Below are 13,858 nucleotides of genomic sequence, written 5' to 3'. Positions count from 1 at the left end.
CAGAAGAACCGTATGTCCTACAACAGACAAACGAGAAGAAGTAGTCTTCTAATAACTGCTAGCAGTCCATATTTTATTTGTTTCATTTAACCATCAGCACAGTCTGTCAAAGAGAGGTCACCATCGACATCAACCAGTCAGGAACAGGAGAACTGACAACTATCTGCCCAGACTCCTTACATCTTGGATCAAAGGCAAGGTTCATCAGTCAGCGTCAGAGGTTACATCGGTTCCAGTGTGTATTTGCACCTGGAACCTCAACTGAAGATGGCAGCCAGTTGCATCATCAAAATATTGTGTTGTCAAGACAATGAAATCTGGTTGCATACTTGCGAAGAATATCAAAATTTATTATGCTGGTAAAATCTGCATAATCACAATGACCTCCTTTGTGCACTAAGCTCCTTGTTATACACAATTCAAATCATGGAAAAAGGTCAAACACAACAACAATTTTATGACTATGCTCTGATACACTCATTTCAGGAAACACTTCAAAGTTGGGCACAACTGCGACACCTAACTCTGCCTGTAACAACACATCTGTCCCTGCAATGCAGGGAATGGGTGAAGAAAGAGGTGCTTCCATTGATGTATCACTAAAAATTACTTTTAATATGAATTTAATTAAACAAAGTACATAAAAATACTACACAATGTTCTAATAACACATTCTTGTATTCATTGAAAACAAAATATACGTAAGAAATTGCACAAAAACATAATATTATTTTGTCACAGTAATGGAAAAAAAATTATATAAGCACAGCATACATAAAATCTTTTGATGATCAGAACAGGTTTGTTTCTATCTAGCACTCAACACTGCCTGTGTGTTGTGATTGATGGATGTCCTCATACCGTTATTCAAATCACTGTCTCTATCACTGGCGAGTGAAAACAGTGGAACAATAATCCATTCTACACTCCTTCCTCTTTTTCCTCATTCTTGGATGTTACTTTGACATCCAACAAATAAAATAAAATAAAATAATACAATGAAATGCATGAATAATGGAACGTGAATTTTTCCTTTGTGCTTAGATATTTGCCTCTGTATTTCATTTTCTTAAGGAAGAACCTCATGCTAATATAAAACCAGTAACCTAGTGCCAATTCCAAGTAGCAATTTTGTGTCAGATTTTCTCCTTATATGGAAAGCACACTAACCCAGCACTCAACAATGAACAGCACTGAATCAGAGGTTAATTCTGTAGATCAATTCCACCATGGCTGTTGTCATCATCATATAAACCGGGGTTGAAGTACAGTTTCTTGCAGAACCCTCTGTTCTCGTAGGAAGTTGTTTGTACTGAACTTTGGTCAGACATTAAAGCTGATATTCTCTGATCAACCTGCGGGAAGAGAAAGCATTATAAGATTTTCTAAAACAGCTAAGTAAAATTTCCATGGTCTAGATTTAAGAGAGTATATTGAGGAAAACTTCACGATTATTACAGACTTACATAATTGTTATGGACCCAGCCAGAGCTGCCGGAGTTGGCAGTCATGTATGTGAGGTATGGTTCTTTGCGTGTATAAATGTGTGTGCATTCTGTATTCTGAAGGAGGCTTTGGATAAAAGAGGTGTAATAGTCTTTTCATTGTGCTGGTCTGCAACTCAATGTAATATCTTTACGGTGAGTAGCAATCTATCCTTTTCCTTTTATAGTTTATGTAATTTGCTTATCTGTATCACCCACATCCAGTTTTGAACAACCTTATTTGGTGGGGTCCTGTTCCAAGTGCAAGGGCTGCTACTGCCAGTTTAATTGTGCCGCTTAAGTGATAATTGCCCAGTTGTTTGTTGAGCCGTGTATTAACATTTTTTAGTGATTTAAATGTCGACATGACTGCTCATGCAGGGGCATCTGTATATGCTTTTGTTGTGGCTGGCAGAGAACAAAAGTATTTTAGAATACTTTCCAAGCATTCATAAGCCTGGATAAAATCCACTAAGTTTTCAAGTTGCATCAGTAGAGTAAAAATCCTTTAGCTTTCAACTACTGTCTTCCATAGTTAACAATTGCAGTCTGCAGTAAAGATAAAAACTAGTTGTCAAAATGAAGATACTTTGACATCCAGCTGACAGTGCTACCAAAATGACTTTCTTTAAACGATCATAATTCAGTCAACTGCCGTAGCATAAAGATCAGTAGCCCATACAAAAGTGTAAGAGAACTGGATGGACATGTGAAATGGAAATCTTTGATGGAAAGGCAACACTGCTCTCAAAAAAACCCAGATGTGTACATTCAGGAAACCTACACACGCGTGTGTGCGCACACATACACAAACGCATACACACGTGCGCGTGCGCAAACACACACACACACACACACAACACACACACACACACACACACACACACACACACACACACACACCTGTGCCCCTACATAGTGCCAATGCTGCATTTTCTCTCATGAACTAAGCTGAAGTGGAGGTCATGTCATCTTTTTGTGCAGTGGGTAGAGGAAGTGGGATGTGGGAGGCATGAGAAAGGTCGGGAGCAGATGGCTAGCAGCTTGCTTGGACTTGACAGCCAGTTTGACAGCTAGAGATACAGGGGGAGGAGGGAGGAGAGGGGAGAGGGGTAGCAGATGCGTGGTCTAGGCATGTGATGTAGCCATGTCATATACCAATTCTGTTGCAAACACTGCACAGCTTTTTATGTCGGAGTGACTACCAACTAGTTGTCCCCCAGGATGAATGATGACCACCAAACTGTTGCCAAGACTGAAGTTGACCAGCTGTGGTGCAACATGCAGCTGAACATAACATGCTCAATTTCAATGGCTGGTTCACAACCTGGGCCATCTGGATCATTCCCTCCACCATTAGCTCCTCTGAACTATGCAGCAACACATCTGAAGTGTTCCTCATTCAGAATTCAGAATACTCCCACAAGATCACAACTTTGTTTATTTGAACAAGTAAGCTTCAAACACAAACAGTCTGCTGTTTCTGATGCAGTACAACAAAAACATTCTTCAGAAATTCTTCTGAATAATGGGAAAGAAAAGTTCATCACAAACAATTGTTCTCCAACAAAATTAAAACAGATTCTTGAGAGCATAGATTATGTTCTCTTGAGCAATGAAAAGTCTTTCTTCAAAACAAAGTATGTATTCAAAGTTCTATCTCACAAGCAGCATGGCATATCCACAGTGTAGAACACTAAGGCTTGGAGCACAGGTTGTGGGAGCACTACCATCCAGCTAGTGAAGACGACGTCCAATCTGAGGTGAAGTCCAAACAGCAATTGTACATCAGCCTCTGGCTGGCAGAGGCAGAACTGGCTCTAGACAGCTCTGCATGGCCAGAAATACTAGTGTGGCAGAAGGTTACAATTTGCCTAATGTCTATTGAACTTGTGACTGGCTGGTTACCGGGAGACCATCTGGCTGGTTGCCAGGAGGCCCTCTGGGGGCTGAGCTAGATACTGCAGAAACCAGTCTGAATGCAGGGGTCGAGCTGATGATATACCACTAAGAACAGATGTATTGCAGGTGTGCGGTGTCGAAGGCAAAGCCAAGAGACTCGCCAACATCCTTCACTCTCATTATTGCACTGGCCTCGATCTCTGGTAACACATTGTCCCTGCACCTTCTACCTATGAGTTTCCCCTTCCTGCATCCTGTCACTCCCTCCAGATTCATGTCTCCACATCATCCCCATGTGCTGCTGCCCACCAGCTCCAACAGCAATGCATCACATGGTTAGTCGGTGAAACTGTCAGCCCTTCCTCCTGCATTCCTAGTTGGCAAACTGGCTGTCTCCCGCTGAGTCGTTAGCCACCCACCCCTCAACCCCTCTCCCTGCCTTCTACCTCTATCTCGCTCTACCCACACAACCCCCACCACAACCTAGTACACCTGCAAAAATAAAAGCTAGCAAGTTTCCTTTCTTTTTGTGTGTGGCTATCAGTGACTGAACACTTCTGCTTTTCATTGAGTGGTCTCCTTTAATCCAAAGGTACACAATTTAAAACGACTGCATGAAAATTCTCCAGTTCTATCACAAATATGAATCCTTATGCATTAACCACTTTGAAAAAAATTACTTCGTAAGGAAAACTTCAATGAAAACTGCTATTCAGGTGTCCAAGAAGAAACCCACTGGCTGGTTAGTTTTATGGTCTTGCGGAGAAAAGGAGGTCTTTGTATTTAAAGATTCTCTGAAAGGTACTAATTCTACAACACACCTTAAAATGGCAAATAGGACCAGATTTCTTTTTTGGTTGCATAGATACTCAGAAGAAATATGTGACTATAGGACATTGAATCCGCAGAAATCCTCCACAGAAGCTCCAATCATTGTCCCAAGCAAAAGAGAGGACTAATCAAGTAACTGTCAGACTGGGCTAAAAAAAAACCTTGAACCACAGTATTAGGGAACTGGAAAGTAATGTCACTTCTGTGCATATCAATGTTTGTTTGTCATTTATCAGCCATCGTGTGCTTCGAAGTTGTGCCAAAGACTTTTAAGGTTAGAGAGACTAGTTAAATTGTAAATAATTAATTTTTGTTTTAAATTTATGGTGAAATTTCCAGCCAAATACCAGAAGAGGTTTGTATCCGGCATCAAATGTGTTTTGAGTTTCACAAGGGTAGTAACACAACAGTTGCTGCCAAAAACATTTGTGATGTTTATCCAAATGCATTAGACATTCGTAGATGCCAAAGGTGGTTATCTAAGTTCAAATTCGGTGATATGGTCTTTCTGACGCATATCAGTTAGCAAGACCTAAAAATTTAGATAGGAACATGTTAACAGTAAAAACAGAAGTAAACTGGTGTCAGACAATAAAGTAATGTCAAACACTCTTAACCAACCTTGGCCAACCATCCAAGAACATTTGCAGCAGATTTGCAACAAAGAAGCATTTTTTGATTGCTTGATCACTGGAGGTGACAAATGGGTCATCTATGTTAATTTAAAATGCAAAAAGCAGTGTGGTACTCTCTTAATTACTCACCGGTAAGTATTGTGCGCTACTTGCAAGCCATCTTGTTGAGCTGCGAGCTTATCTAACCTGCCTGTTACTTTCTGTTGTTCTGAAAGTAGCTGCGAAAATTAATTAGAAAATTTGGTGTCTATCTGGTTGTTGAGTTTCGTGTCAATGCATCCAAAGTTTTTGTCTATTTTATTATTTATTTAATATTCATTTGGATAAAAATGGATGGTTATTCATTTGTGTGAGCATTGTCTGCATGCACTGTGGTAGTAAGCTCACGCTCTCTTGGTATAATTTAGTACCATATTGTTTATTAAAAAATCGAGCCCTACAGCCATTTCACTTTACAAGTGATTCTGCAAAATTGAGATACCATCTTGTGGCTGGATCACTACATCATCCGCTAACCTGACAGGACATTCCTTTACTGGATGTTCTGTCATAATTTCCTGTGCTCAATTCAGCTCCACATTTAGGTGTGAGATATTGCTCTCTCCCATCACAAGATTTTCTGAGCTTGATTGCACATTTTCATCTACATTGGTGTTCACATCTCTATCAACTTCTGTCATTTAGGTTTATGATTCTTATTTTATTAATTGGACAAGGAAATGAAATAAATTCCAGTTAATACATTCACTCACAATTATTATTACTAATCTACTTTTGTTTGGAATAACTAAAAAAGTTCTACCTACCACAATGCTACAAGCAAAGTCTTCTTATTGGCAGTAATAAAGCTGGTATTATTGAACAATCTGCCAATGAACATCCGGTTACTACTCAAAAACTAATTGCATCCAACAGAAAAAGTGATTTTAAAACCTGGAAGGTAAGTTGTTTGATTTGACAAAGTGTAGTAATGATTTATATCACACATTTCTCATGGTCTTCATATGTTCTATTATTCATGGTTGTATTAGATTAGTTTGGTGTCCCATTAATTTATGTATTCAACACATGGAAAAGAAAATATTGTATTGCTAAGTCACAATATTTACTGGTAATATTTTTGATTACTATTCTTTAAGTCGGGTAGCTGTCATGGTCACCAATTGCAGTGTGGTTCATGGGATAATTTAGAGTTGAAAGTTATTCTTTGATTTATTGATACTTTTTCTGGAAAGAATTGTGTGGACTGTAATTGTTACTGAGTCCACAAATGGTACCACACCACAAAACACAGCTGCGAACATATCTAATTTGCATGATGTAATTAGAGTAGGCACACAGAAAATTCTATATTTTTTCAATACATACAGTCTAATTCAGCAAACCACCTAATTTTGAGACTTTGTTTTTGTAATCATAGTATTTCGCGCGCATTCACTATGTTTACTATATGCACAGACTAAGTACACACTCGGCGCAACAGCTGATCGTTAAGGGATTTCCAATTTACAGTCCTCGCACCAAGTGTCAACCTTGATTGTATGTAAAATAGATATGACATATATTATAAAAGATGAAAACTGCATTTCAGAAACTGTTTCTCTTCATTTAAATATTAGAAGTAGGCAGCTTCATGCTTGGTCTAATATTTTCACTCCTCCTTCATTGTGCAAGAAATGACTCCAATGACTCCATTCATATTAGCACAAAATTTTAAAAACAGAACATAGCTTGACACCCCAAACATGTTTGAAAAACCGTTGTACATTTACGTGGTAGCATAAATCGACTGCGGAAGTGGAAAACTTGCAGCTATAACCAGATTTCTGGAATTGAACTTTGAGTGTTAACATAACCAACCAGAAACGATACTGGGAAATCAACTTACGATATTCAGTTTTGCGAGCTCCAAATGAACATCTCAAAGTAAGTATACGGTATTGAAGTTAAAAAATGAAGACGTCTCTAAAACGTACTCTGAGAAGGTTGCTGAGAATCTTGCATTATACACCCCTAGTTTAAGTGATAACCTGGATCAGAAATGGAACACTTGCAGGGATGCAGTCATTAAAGCAGCAGAAGAAGTGCCAGGGAAAGAAGGAAAACAACAAAGGAATTCCTAGTTTGATGAAGAATGTAAGAGGATAAGCCAGGTGAAAAATCTGGCATACAGGATAATGCTTGAGAAACCATATACTTGTTTAGCAGTAAGAAATTATCAAGATAAAAGGAAAGATGGGAAGAAACTGCATGGGAGAAAGAAAAGGGAATGGGAAAGAAAGCAGATTGAAGAACTGGAGACAATTGGAAAAACAAATGATGTTAGAAAATTTTATCAGAAAATTAATAGTGAAAGAAGAGTATTTAAGACACGCATCAACCTGTGTAAAAGTAAAAGTAAAAACGGGATACCACTAACTGATGACCAAGAGGTACGGGAGTGTTGGGTAGATTTCAGTGAACTGTTGGATGCTTCAGAGTCCCCTACTGAAGATATCCCAGTCCCTTCAGAAGATGATGCCATAGTACCTCCCCCTTCACAAAGAGAAGTGAACAAAGCAATTGCCCGACTGAAGAACAATAAAGCACCAGGGACTGACAGTATAACATATGAGTCATTGAAAGCTGGGGGAGTTGAGCTAAATCGTACGATCTACAAGATTTTTTGCTTCATCTCAGAAAACGAAGCATTACCAGAAGAATGGAATGTAGGGATAGGGTGTCTGGTGCATAAGAAAGGAGATCTATTTGAATGCAACAACTACAAAGGCATAACACTTTTAAACATTATATATAAAGAACTATCAAATATCCTGTTTAGTAGACTTTCACCTATAGCAGACGATATTATTAGAAGCTATCAATGCAGGTTCAGACCAGGAAAGTCAACTGTAAACCAGGTATTTACTCTCCGACAAATAATAAAAATTCCAATGAATTCAATGTTGGTGTGCACCATCTTTTCATTGACTTTAAATCTGCATATGACACAATAAACTGGGCCAAACTTTATAAGGCAATGCAGTAATTTCGAGTGCCTGGAAAATTGGTGTGTTTAATAGAGGTCACCCTAAAGTATCCCCAGTGTGCTGTGAGTGTGCAGTCAAGCTATCACCTCAGTTTCTCACTCGAACCAGACTAAGGCATAGAGATGGGCTTTCCTGCCCACTTTTCAACCTGGTGCTTGAAAAAGTGGTACACGAATCGGGTATCCAGACAAGAGGAGTTATCTACTATAAGTCTGTACAATTGCTGAGATATGCAGATGACTTGGAATTAATGAGCAGAACACTTACAGATCTACAAAGTGCATTTTCGGCTCTAAAACTGAGTGCAGAGAAGATGGACCTGAGAATTAATGAAGGAAAGACAAAGTATATGTGTAATGGCACTAGCCAACCCTTGCAGCGCACAATAACCCTTGATGGAATGACATTTGAGTGAAGGGAATGTTTCACCTATCAGGGCTCAAAGATAGAAGCAAATGGCACCACCTTCACTGAAATCATGGCTCACGTAAGTGTTCTAACCAATGCTACTTTGGAATGTTGAGACATTTTAAATCCAAGTTTGTATCAAGAGGGACTTAGTGCTGGCTTTACAAAACACTGATATGTCCATTACTTACTTGTGGCTTATAAACATGGACAATTACGAAACAGGGTAAAAACAAACTGAGATCACATGAAAGAAGTATATTGAGGAGGATTTTTGGACCTGTATATGAAAATTGGATCTTGAGAAGGTGAAGAAATGACGAACTTTATGACTGCTACAAGGCGGATGATGCGGTAAAGTTCATAAAGCTGTGCAGACTAAGATGGGCTGGACATGTAATGCAACTCAATGAGACAGATCCCGCAAGGAAAACCTGCTGCAGTGAACCTGGAGGAAGAAGAGCAAGAGGAGCAGCAGCAGCATACTACAATGAGGACTTCTGTTTCTTCTCAGTTGAGCTATATACCACACATTAGCAGTAGTTTAACTGCAGTATTTAAACATCGATAATTTAAAGGGAATAATAGTCACACAATTAACACACTTTGAAACATTAAGTATTATAAAATTTGGCATTCATAAAACTCAATAAAATTAAGTTTAAAAAATGCAAAAAATGTAAAAAATGCAGAATTCCTTGAGATTTTATTAAATTCCCTGAGATTGCCCTGATTTTTGCAGGTAAAAGGTAATTCCTGAGAATTCCAGCTTTTGCAGAAGAATCTCCACCCTGATGGTGGATGTACGAGTGCAGGTTCTAGACGTATGGTTGACGGCATATGGAAGTTGGGGTCGGGCTGTGAGTCATGCTAAGTTAGCCTAACGGTTCGGCGGCTGCTCGCGATAAGTGGGAAATCTGAGTTAGAGTCCCGTGTGATGAAGCAAGCTGGGATATTTTTACTTCCCCTCCTGTTTTGCCATATGCCTCCTTGAAATTAATTTTTTTCATGTTCAACAATTTACCATTAACATACATTAATATAATCTGCATTTTCATAAAAGAGAAAGACTGGCCCTCAGTTTTAAAGAATATAACACCAGATCTATTTCTGTGCTTAGTTTTATGTATGTAATTGATTTTCTAATTTATTTCAAGTGTTACTAGTTGGTATCTTTTATTATAGGGTGAAATCAGTAACTTAAACTCTATTGTTGACTAATAAACAAATATAAATTCTATAATAATTATGAATGAATGAAAGATGAACTAATAGTATTCTTAAAGTATTTATTTGGCTCTAATCAAAAACATACTAGCAAAGCCAGACCATAATTAATTCCAAGATAATTAACAGTTTTGTCAAAAGTATTGTTTACATAACTATATTTGTTAATTTCATCATTCACATAAATAATTCTGCTTAACCCTCGTAGTAGAAGAAACTGTTACAAAGAACCAGTGAGTTAAGTTTTAATTGTAATTTCTGTAAATTTAACTTCAAACAATTTGTAGTTTAAGTATCTATTATTGTGATGATATATAAGGTCCGACAGTCAGACCACGGCTGAGTTTCAGACAAGGAACCAATGTTGATTAGAATGACAACAATGCATAACTTAACAGTGAAATAAGTGTAACACAACTAGGCCCTGTGTTAAAGCAATGGCAGTGTCTGCTCCAGTCATAGCTGATAATTCTGAAAGAGCTGTGAATTATGTGGTTATGTTTTTACTGCTCATTGCTGTCCAACAGGAAACTCTTGTAGCAATATGTGGATGTTCACCTGCTAACTATTAATGAGGCTTATGAGAAGTTAGAACAATAGTGCACTGGTCATATGTAATTGTGTATTGTTGGGGGGGTGTGACGTTGTGAAAAGTGAAAGTAAAAGACTGTGAAGCACAACTGTGCATCTGTTGGCTACATCATTTACAGTAGACAGTACTGCACGTCCACCCCCTATTTTTCCATCCAGTACATCGACACCGAGGACATCAAACGAAGAATAAAAGTAGGTGACCTGCTACACCCAGTCCAGCACGTCATTCCATTATACAGCTGATGGTTATCCACATTCGAAACTGTGAACACATTTCATTGCAAAAAGTTGTTCATAATGAGGGTGATTACGTCACTGATTAAAAATAAAACCTTGTTAATAATTTATCTGTTTAAATTCACTGTAAAAAATGCTCCTTTCCATCCACCTAATATCTGCTGAAGAAACAGCTACTTTAACAAAGAGATAGTGGGTTTCCCATCTGAGGACCTGGTTTTTTAACAGGATGGAATATAACGTAGACTTAGAGAAAGTTTTTGACAATGTTGACTGCAATACTCTTCGAAACTTAGAAGATAGCAGGAGCAAACTAGAGGATAAAAAAGGCTATTTACAACTTTTATGGAAACTAGACAGCAGTTATAAGAGTTGAGGAAGCAGTGTTTAGGAAGGGAGACAGGGTAAGAGCCTATATTTGATGTTATTCAATTCGTACATTGAGTAAGCAGTAAGTAAAACCAAAGAAATTTGGAGTGGGAATTAAAGTTTAGAGAGAAGAAATAAAAACTTTGAGGTTTGCTGATGACATTGTAGTTCTGTCAGATACAGCAAAGGACTTGGAAGAGCAGTTGAACAGAATGGACAGTGTCTTGAAAGAAGGATATAAGATGAACATCAACAAAAGCATAGCAAGGATAATGGAATGTAGTCATTAGTAAATTAGTAGATAGGTTTTATTTTATGGGCAGCACAATAACTGATGATGGCCAAAGTAGAGAGGATATAAAATGTAGACTGGCAATGGCAATAAAAGTGTTTCTGAAGAAGAGAAATTTGTTAACATCGAATAGAGGCTTAAGTGTTAGGAAGTCTTTTCTGAAGGCATTTGTCTGAAGTGTAGCCATGTATGGAAGGGGAACATGGATGATAAACAGTTTAGACAAGAAGAGAAAACAAGCATTTGAGATGTGGTGCTGCAAAAGAATGCTGAATATTGGATGGATAAATCCTGTAACTAATGAGGAGGTACTGAATAGAATTGCAGAGACAAGAAATTTGTGGCACAACTTGATAAAAGAAGGGATCAGCTGATAGGACACATTCTGAGATATCAAGGGATCACCAGTTTTGTTTTGGAGGGAAGTGTTGAGGGTAGAAACTGTACAGGGAGACCAGGAGATGAATACAGTAAGCAGATGCATATAGATGTAGGTTGCAGTAGTTATTGGGACATGAAGAGGCTTGCACAGCTTAGAGTAGCATGGAGAGCTGCATCAAACCAATGTGTGGACCAAAGAGAACAACAACAACAACAACAACAACAACAACAACAAAGAGATAAGCAGATCCCTGAATCCTACATGATTGGGAGCTACTGACAAAAGCAACTGCAGATTTACAATATTTAAGAAAAGACTGACTGTTGCTCACCATAAAGATCACAAACTTAGTATAAGAGAGGCATGATGAAAAGACTGCTGCTTACAAGCTTTTTGCCAAAGCCTTCTTCAGGAAAGAAAAACATGCATGACTGCCATCTTCGCCCATTCCAGTCATAATTCTGGCTGGAGTGGTCGGACATGGCAGTCGTGTGTGTGACATTTGCTTGCTTGTGATGTGTGTGTGTGTGTGTGTGTGTGTGTGTGTGTGTGTGGGCTTGTGCATGCACGGTTTGCACACCAACAATAAATTCTCGAGCCTTCGATGGCTGTGACACTATCACCATCATCAGGAGTTATGACCAATGGTTGTTTAATTGATAAATGTTCATTGATAGCGATGAAACAACAATTATGATACGTATTACTGACTGGTTAGACAACTTTTATATGTGCTATTGATATATCTATATGTCAAACATCTGTATGGTATCAGATGTCTGTTCCATATTTTTTGACATTTTGTCATTATAATACAGATGTTACAAGCTGAATCTTGTAATCAAATGGTGTCATACTGTTTTTGCTGGCCAGAAGATAGTTGTATGGAACACATTAGTTTAATAATAATTATAATAATATGATGACTAAATTTTTACATATCAGCATAATGTGTTTCCAAATGACATTCTTTAATGCATGTAGCCACACAAGTGGAATGCTTGAAACATAATACAGGTAGACAATTCCTTGTGCTGCAAAAAAACTGAATATGACATTCGTTAAATTTCTGAAAGCTATGAAGCACTGTTTACACAGTTTATATGAGTGTTTTCAAGACTTATATCTCACATCAGATTTAGCATTCCGTACTGAAACACATTTAGGAAATTCAGCAAATTCACTGGTGTTCATGTACTTACGATCTTCAGCATATCTTCGATGTCTGTATTCCAGGCATGCTCCATGAACACCTGACATATCGTCTGTATATACCATGTTCCAAGATACTTATCTCGATGGGATACGTAACCTGTAAATTGAATTTCAGAAATTTTGATAATGATCAGCAATATTTACCACACAGAGGATATACATACAAAAATGTTATATAATTAGTACACACCAGGGATAGTACAGAAAGCAATGAGCATATCGGAGACTTTCCGTATTGTATTCTGCACTCTTCCATCTGTGTATGTGCGGATTTCCTTAGGTAGAGGTGGAGATGGCACTCCTATATCAGTGCAATTTCCTCTGCAAAAAATAATTTGCACTATAGTCTGCCAATTAATGAAGATTAATACATGAACTATTATATTAAAAAACAATGATGAGATTAAATTAGAGTCACAAAACAAATTATTAACTCTTTTGGGGAAAAAGGCTGAATGTTCTGTCATACAAGGGGTAAAAATATAAGCGACAAAACTTACCGACAAGTCTGGAAAAAGAATATTTTTGGTTTTCCTTGCAAGTTAGGGCAGCTAGCATTGTCAAATTTGCTAATCACCCATTCGACATCTCGCAGGCCCCCATCATAGCAGATGATACTGGTAGAGTTTGCGAGAGGACCAGCACGACCGTGACTCATTACTGCAACAACACAGGAATCCACCGATTTATGGCCTTCCAGCTTCGTAAATTCTTCTATTTTTCTTTCCATTTCCTAAAAATGAAAAGAAGGAATTTTGTGACTTATCAAGAGATGAGGGATTAGTTAACAGGCAAATTATACAGGTTTCAATTAGAACACTATACACTGATGAACTTTGAATTAAAGATAGCTTTTCTGTTAGAGAGATGGTGTGCCTGTGGTACTGGTGAGTATAATGGGTTAAAATGGTACACAGTAGTCATAATAAAAATAATGTAATAATATGTTGAATTACAGACCCATATCATTGACATAGATCAGTTGTAGGATTTTGGTGCATACACTGTGCTCAAATATTATGGAATACTCAAAGAAAACAATCTGTTGACACAGTCAGCACACATTCAGAAAACATCGTTATTGTAAAACACAACTGGCCCTTTATTCACATGAAGTAATGAATGCTACCAACAGTGGATTTCAAGTTGATTCTATATTTCTAATTTCCAGAAGGTTTTTGACACTGTACCTCACAAACAGCTTCCAATCAATTTGCTTATCTATGGAGCATCATAACAGCTGTATGACTGAT

At 37.9% G+C, this 13,858-nt stretch overlaps 1 protein-coding gene across 1 annotated transcript in view; it reads right to left on the bottom strand.

The window, feature by feature from the left end:
• Positions 1-606: 606 nt before the first annotated feature.
• LOC126355136 (caspase-2) overlaps positions 607-13,858 on the bottom strand; it is an 85,747-nt gene continuing 72,495 nt past the window's right edge. Inside the window, exons 6-9 of the mRNA XM_050005318.1 lie at positions 13,106-13,338; positions 12,796-12,926; positions 12,593-12,702; positions 607-1,355 (exon numbers count right to left, since the gene is read on the bottom strand). Of these exons, the coding sequence (XP_049861275.1) occupies positions 1,206-1,355; positions 12,593-12,702; positions 12,796-12,926; positions 13,106-13,338 (624 nt within the window). The 3' untranslated portion in view covers positions 607-1,205. The remainder of the gene's footprint in view (positions 1,356-12,592; positions 12,703-12,795; positions 12,927-13,105; positions 13,339-13,858) is intronic.

This window comes from Schistocerca gregaria, chromosome 3 (genome assembly GCF_023897955.1).
Source record: "Schistocerca gregaria isolate iqSchGreg1 chromosome 3, iqSchGreg1.2, whole genome shotgun sequence".
Taxonomy (NCBI): domain Eukaryota; kingdom Metazoa; phylum Arthropoda; class Insecta; order Orthoptera; family Acrididae; genus Schistocerca; species Schistocerca gregaria.
Note: the sequence above shows the minus strand (reverse complement) of the source record. Positions and strands in the feature narration are given on the sequence as shown.